This window comes from Syngnathus scovelli, chromosome 7 (genome assembly GCF_024217435.2).
Source record: "Syngnathus scovelli strain Florida chromosome 7, RoL_Ssco_1.2, whole genome shotgun sequence".
Lineage (NCBI taxonomy): Eukaryota > Metazoa > Chordata > Actinopteri > Syngnathiformes > Syngnathidae > Syngnathus > Syngnathus scovelli.
Window position 1 is genome coordinate 10,296,251 of NC_090853.1, and position 7,658 is coordinate 10,303,908.

At 41.0% G+C, this 7,658-nt stretch overlaps 1 protein-coding gene across 4 annotated transcripts in view; it reads right to left on the reverse strand.

The window, feature by feature from the left end:
• dscamb (Down syndrome cell adhesion molecule b) overlaps positions 1-5,083 on the reverse strand; it is an 88,591-nt gene extending 83,508 nt beyond the window's left edge. For 2 of the 4 annotated variants that reach the window (XM_049727008.2, XM_049727007.2), the window contains exon 1: positions 4,391-5,083. In XM_049727008.2, the coding sequence (XP_049582965.1) occupies positions 4,391-4,433 (43 nt within the window). In that variant the 5' untranslated portion in view covers positions 4,434-5,083. The remainder of the gene's footprint in view (positions 1-4,390) is intronic. The other 2 variants (XM_049727006.2, XM_049727005.2) reach the window with 1 other exon arrangement.
• Positions 5,084-7,658: the final 2,575 nt, after the last annotated feature.

Genomic DNA, 7,658 nt, shown 5'->3' on the forward strand with positions numbered 1-7,658 from the left:
CGGCCTCAGCAAGTTCAAAGCCTGGCCGTGGTACGTGCAAGACTGGATTAAGAGTCGGTATTTATGAAGTCCGGCTTCAATGTTTGTCTTGGTGGCTGATGGATGGCGAACTCCTCCACAATGAACCCTCAGCTGGGGCATAGACAACACCAGCGCTTGGAACACCTTACTGTTTATGTTTTCCATTTGAAACCAGGATGACTCTTACCAAGCTTACGAAAAGTATTTTTAGCTTCTTAGAGTGATGACCAACTGAGAGATGGACGCCAAAGAACAATCAATTACTTGATGGAATGACATCTGCCTCTTCCTGAATGTTCTTAACTCCTCTTCCACTACCAGTTTCTTATTGTGCTCTTCAGCTTCCCCAACCCGATTTCTTGCTGTTTTCTCCCTCTTCCCCACTACAGTACCTGTGAGTGGTGCAGCACACGAATATGATATGTCACTTTGACAGGTGCTGAGCGAATGAAAAGCATCCTCTCTACCGAAAAGCCAGGCTGAGAGGGGGAACCCCCGCCAGATGTACTACAACCTCACTTTGCACGCATGATCAAACATCTACATCTGGCTGCTGAGGGCTTTCCTGCCTCGGCTTCTTTCCACGCAGATGCTAAATGATATCGTTAACATTTTAATGCGAGAGACATTTACACGCCGGCTTGTGCAATTACACCTCCGATTTGCTGGAATCCAGACAGACGCAGTATGATCGGTAATTAGATTTTGCCCTGGATGAAGCACGTACGCACGCAAGCCAGTGGTCAAAGCTGGCACCTAATTGGAGTGCTAGACAGGCTCAAGGAGGCGCTGCGCCGTAGAGTAGAGTAGCCCTCATTATCCCACTGGTGCAAATGAACTAAGGATATCAATTATGATCACACATCAGGGTCTCCATTACCCGACATTAGTGGCCTTTTCAGCTGGAATCACACAGTGCTCAGACTGTAACCCAGCAAACCCTCTCAAAACACACACAAGTTAAGTGCGTTGCTGTACTTAATCCACCCCATTAGATATTCATATCAGAGCAAAGCGATTCAAGATGATTGATCACTTGACTGCATGTTTTTAACATGTAATTAGATTTCATGGGTAGAGATCTAATGTCTGCAATCAAGCCATAATTATTTGCTAGTACACATCCTCAATGTGCAAGACAATAAAGCTGCTCGGGTTTTAGTTTATTGCTGTATGACAACATCTAGCCAATGTAGTTATGTCTCAGGTCATCCAATGGTTCTACCTAATTGGGCTCTCATCAGTCTCTGTTGCCTGGTTATGTTAGCGCCATGCTGTTTTGGCCCCTTCTACTCGTGGCCAAGTTGACTCCATCTCGCCACTCGAGTCCAAGCTGGTGTTCCAGTTTGCTAATATGAGGTCATGACAGAATTGGCAGGCTAACTAATCGCACTATAAGATAGCTGCAGCGAGACCTTCCACATTTCCTAGGTTTTCCTCTGAAAAAAGGTCAGCGATAATTGAGATAAAAATTTGATTGCGTAATCTCCTGATCTCTGCTTAACCGTTATCTTATCGAACACATACGTGGTTAAGTCTTTAAGCGTCAGATTAAGCCTCATGTGTATGACTACATTTCATTGCTGCTGCACCTCTTTACGTCTTTGCAGCCAGAATGTGAATCTGGTAGTTTAACTTGATACTGTTTTGCCTTGAGGCAGCTCTCAGGGAAAGATTGAATTTGTTTTCATTCGTGTGGAATATTGATAGCTGAATAGGGTCATTAGCAGACTGGAAGAAACCGAAATATGCTTTTGAATATTCGTTAAGAGAAGGACTGGAGGTTTTCATGTTTACTTTGGAGCGCTGACAATTAATGAATCAAGTAAATGAGGTCGTGTACTTGAACACAGGTATTTTGCTCCTTAAATGGCGCAACTGAAAAAAAAAATTAGGAACGGAAACAGTCTATAACAAAATTGTAAGGAAGCAAAGTTTCAAATTGTTTGTCACTTCAATTTTATTTTCAAGTGTATTCATTCGTGATTTTTGCTCTGTTTTAGGAGGACGGATGAGATATCGTTGTCCGATGATGAAATTTGTTTCGTAAATTTTATGATTTTTATTGTTGTTATCGGAAAACAACATAAATATACAGTGTAGTGTAGAGGAATCTGGCAGCAACAAAAAAAGAGTGGAACATGTGGGGAAGATTTACAGTTCAATTTAATTTGCCAAACAGCACCTGACAGCGGGCAAATTAATTTTCAGGTTGCCAATGATTTTGTTAAAGTGGCAGCATGTGTAGACTTGATTTGTTTTTTCAAGTGGCTCAAATGCTGCAACAAATGTAACTGTGGCCAAAATAATGGGTTGAAATAAAATAATCTTAATCCTGTCTGAAGACAAAAGGTTCTTCCCCTTTTTCATGTGAGAAATTGAAATTAGCTCCTCGTACTGAACTCCAAAACCAATATCTCAGAAAAATTTGCATAAAATAAATAGTTAAAGGTCCTGTAGTGTAGTGATCTAATAAGACAGAAAATAGTAAACAATCAGTGGACAGGAACAAATCAGGTTTTTTTTTTTATCCAACAACCACGGTATAGGTTTCTCCACCACTTATAGTGAATGTTTTTTGGACAGCCATAAAGGAGGTTACCATAGAGACGGGCCAGTGAGCATGTGATAGGCCTAACTCTGAAACAGCAAGAATTGTCTCGAAAACCAATCATTGTGCCGCCTCCTGTCTACAAGGTCATTCATTCAGTCTGACGATGCCTGCTCAGCCAATGAGCAGCTCATTTTCAAGCTAATCAACAATAGTTAATAAAGCAGGCCTCCTCTACGGTGAAATCTAATAAAATGACAACACACGCTGTAAATGATGAAACATGGTCTCCTTTTTAAAAATAAATTTAAAAAAAGCACGGCAGTAATGTTACGTCTACACACGGCAGTCTAATTCTTATCACTTGTTTGCCACAGGCGCTGGTTCAATAATCCCTCACACAATAAAAAGACAGAATTGTGCATAGCGCTTGATGTAATGTCACAGTCAGATGATGATGATTGATGAGGATTCCTTATTGTTCTTTTATGAGTCTTCAGCACAAGCTGAGGCGAAATACCATTTTAGTCAATGTCAATATATGGCACCAGATGAAAAAAAGAGGCGACGCCGAAGCCTAAATCCATTCCGAAGCCTTATTTGATCGTCCCAGGCAGAAGGGAAAATCCATTTTGGGGGCACACCGAATCACATCACGGCGCCTCAATGCGGCTCAAATGTATTCGTACCTGTAAAACGCCATGTTCCTCGCATTTCTGCTTTGTGCATTCAGCTTTTCTTGACCCTCCATTTTGATTGTGTACACTGAAAATCTAAGCCCGGTGTGTTTTCGCACAGACATTTTACATTCTCTTCCCCTTCATCGACCCTGCCTTACGTACACACCCAGGCAGCCATAATCCCCTCCTTGTAGAAGAAGGCATGCTGGCCAATAACTGAATGCAATAAACTATCAATTTTCTTCTATTGATTGTCAAAATGAAAATTCATGACACAAATAAGCGTGCACAGCATCCACGACATGCATGTGTGCTCTGGAGTCCTCGCGCAAATATACAGGTAGGTCTAAGGAAACAATAAGCAAATCTGAATGCACTTAAATGGAGAGAGAGGCTTTTGACCATTTGAATGGAAAATGCATGTTTAGTGTGTGTGTTTTGAACTGGCCCCAAAATTCAAATGTGACCTCTGTGCTACGACATTGCACTTTAGTTTGAGAATACTAATAAAAGGCTGTGCTGGTTTTCGTCCCTCAAATGGAAAAATACAAACACTGGCAAATCTCACTGATGGAGAAAACAGAAAACAGTAAATTGGGATTTTATTTAAATGTGCTATAAATGTCACTATCAATTTGTTGTTATTTGTTTTACATGTAAACATTTTCTAGCCTTTTTTAATGCAAATCTGAGTACATTTTCTGAAGTAAGGACAGTGGCAAATCAAATGTTCATTATATCAAGTACGTCACCTATTACTAAGGGCCACTGTGGCGCTGAGAGAATATGTAGCATCAACAGTTCGATTTTAAGAAAGAAATGAAAACACATTACAATTTTTTCATCGAAAAGACTATAATAAAATTGAAAACTCAATTTTTCCAAATGCAACCATTAAATATGATCCCGAACAGGTCCAATTTATCTGATCAAGGCCAGAGGTGCATTTTGGTGGCCAGCTTTGAAGGGTTCTATATACGCATCTTGCGCCTTCTTCACCTTCCTTTATCAAGGGTGTCAGCCTTTTGACAGCCATGAAAAATCAATTTCATGCCCACATTCTTTCTACTTCACTGTGCGATACGCATCAATCAATAATAAATACAAACATTAAAAAAATCATCTGAGTGAAACTTACCATTCAAGATGCTCTGGAACAAGGTAAAAGCCAATATCCACATGCCCTGCTCCGTTCAATCCCCCCACAGCTATGCTTTCTCTTCTTCCTCACACCGGTGCCTTCCTGGGGTTCTCTTCAGAGCATTTAGGGTGATGTTAAACATTTGTCTTCAAGCAAGCCGCCCCGAGTCTTGTACTTTTAATTTCTCCTGGCTACTTTTTTTGCCCCACTTTTGGAGCATCAATGAGCCCTGTGATTGTCTCGGGGAGAGCTGTGCACACTCTCCTCTGCTCTGCGCCTTGCTGCTTCTCAAAAGGATGCTGAGGGGGTGAAGCCCAGGTGTGTGTGTGCGCGCGCGCGCACGTGCGTGTGTGCGAGAGTGTGTGCGTGTGTGATGCTGAGTCAGAGGCGTGTACAAAAAGATCATTTAACAATAGTAGGCTTTAATTGCCTAACTCAATGTAATCAAAAAAAGAAAGAAAAAGTCCGACGCTCTAATTACCTCAATTAACTAGAACAGTTTTGGGGAAGATGTTTGGAAGGATGAAATTAAAGGAAAAATAAATAAACAAGCGAAGACGCAAGAAAGGTTAAGGTTGTTTGGTGTCCAAAGTCAAATCATCTTCATCGCCTCTGTGCGTCCAGCAAGAGGCAGAGGCGAGCAAGCACATCGTCCCCGTGACGCTCTCTGTAGTCGCACCGCACGGACTCGGGGAGCATTACATTGAATAAAAAAAAAAAAAAAAAAAAAAAAACCTCTCCCCCTCTCCTCCACGCTCTGCCCCTGCAGACGCTTTAATTCCTCATTGCCTTAAAGGAGCAGAGGCGGATACCGGTCGCGTCCTGAGGGCAACACGCCACTGGAGACGACACTTATTTGCATTAAAAAACACGGCTGCATCCGACGCTGTGCTCAACCTAAGTTTTCAGAGTCAAGAATAAAGTGCCATACAATTAGTAGATGCGAAACGAAAAATTAAAATAATTTACTTAGAGCTGATCATTTCACAGGCTACCTCACCTATCATGTAATCTCCTGTTGGTCTCTATATTTCTTGCTTGCACACAATCTTGACAATAAAAGTGATTCTGATTATTAAATCATTTACATTAGCAAACATCAGTAAATGGTGTTCAAATATTATCACAAGTGGTTCAAATGCAGGTCTACGAGGCGCATGAGAATTTGATATTCTTTGTCATAAGAGGAAAAGCATGATTTTCCTGGCTGCAGCCTGATCCTAGCCAAACATTTCCAAGGTCATCCAATGTCAAATATTCAATGAGACACATGGGGGGAGAATTAAAGATTATACCAAATGATATCTTGAAATGTAGTGAAGGTCTGAAATAATTCTGAAAAATTAAAGTGTACATACATGCAGTAACAGTTGCATGAAATGCAGGGTTAAACCGGAGCATCCCCCACCCATCAGGCACACGCATGATGCACAAATGCATGCTCCGCACTGCCTCCCTCAAACCCCATAATCCAGCCAGCACCGGCAACGCCACCATCCCTCCATTTTAATGCCTGCCTTGAAGTCAAGGGTGTAGCTGTAGTAGCCGAAGAAGCCTGCGGGGCCTGTCCACAGAGCTGGGTTACACTCGATGTGATATTACCAGCAGGGTAGTAGTCTGCATCTCATTCTCTATTCCACATGACAGAATACACAGAGAGTCATGTTTATTTACTGCAGGATATTCATTGTCTGAACTCACTTTAAGGCTCAGGCAATGATGCACTGAAAGAAAAACAAACAAAGGATGTATAGCAAACAAATTCACAGCATTGTCTGCCCATTGTCTGTTTTGGTCCCATCCCTGCCTGTACACAAAGAAACATGTGCACCGCTTTAAAGAGCCCATATTTTTGTTTGCAGTCCAGAGTTTTTCCTGATATGTTACAGAGGTTCTGTCCACTGTCTCATAGTGGTCCACAAAACATTTTCTTGTATCCCTTAAAAATACCAAGTATTACTAAACAGTCTAAATTTTCAGTGGGAGTGATAAAGAAGAAAGCCTCGGCAAATCAGGGCAGTAGGTCAGAGATCCCGCCTATCATTGACAATGGATTAGAAACACAGCGCTGGTGTTTTAGCGTGAGATTTTGGTCATTTAAAGCCAGTTCTTTCATTTATCATTATTATTATTATGCATTTATTTTAGCCATAGAAGGTGACATTAAAAGTCTGCCAAGGCAAATAAATACAGGGTGAAGAAAATAACACCAACTGTGGATTCAAGACTGAAAGAGCTGGGGTGTTTGGAATTACAAGGGGGCATCTGACATTTTGGGGGACAAAAGGCATTGCTATAATCCAGCTCAGTAAACAGACTTGTGACAGATGCTGAAGTGTAGAACAAGTTGTGAAGAAGAAATAAATTCAGTGGTGTGTCAAAATCCAAAAGCTGCAAAGCGCATACAATTTCTAAAGAATAAATGCTAATGTTAGCTGTTCTTACGAAATGCTCACGAGCCAGCCACCTAGTATCTTACCCGCTATCAAAGGTAGACTACAACATTGATTTTAGATTTTACAGTTGTTAACTTTTAGTACACTAGTGTGACTGGGATGAGACAACTTGGTCATTTATCATTAAAGTTAAGAGAGTGTTTTATTATGTTCTAATAGAACAATGGTTAACTAAGTTTCACATCTACAATATATGAAAATGATGAATGTTCAAAAGAAACCATTTTCTGTACGGATAATCGGATTCATTATTATTGTTGTTATTACATTTTTATGACTATTTTTTTTAATTAGAACAAGTAGATTGGAAGGCCTAGTAATGGATTTTGTGTGATCTTTAAGGATGCACTACATGTTCTTTGCGGTCTGTAATGCAGTCTCGTTGCACTTAAGTACAAATTGCAAAAGGTTCAGTTTGAAGAGGGGTGCATGTGTGTACAGTGTACACACACACACACACACAAACACACTCATGCCACTGTCCACATACTCCATACGTTGCCCAGTATAAGCACACTTTTATAATTTGTGTTTGACAACAAACATACATGGAGTAATATCAATGCTGACCACTGACTTTGCAAGTGACCAGCTGACAGCAGGAGTGTTTGACTGCTCTGCAAGTTGAAACACATTGGGAGGCCTTAATTGACATTGCAAACATTTTTAGGCTCTTAGCAAAATAACAATGAATATCCATTGCTCCTCACACAAGCTCTCCCGGCCCCTATGGAAAACAGGTGCTGAGTTCATCACTTACGCCAGGAGGACAGCTGAACACAATGGACTTGTTATGTGAAAGACAATAC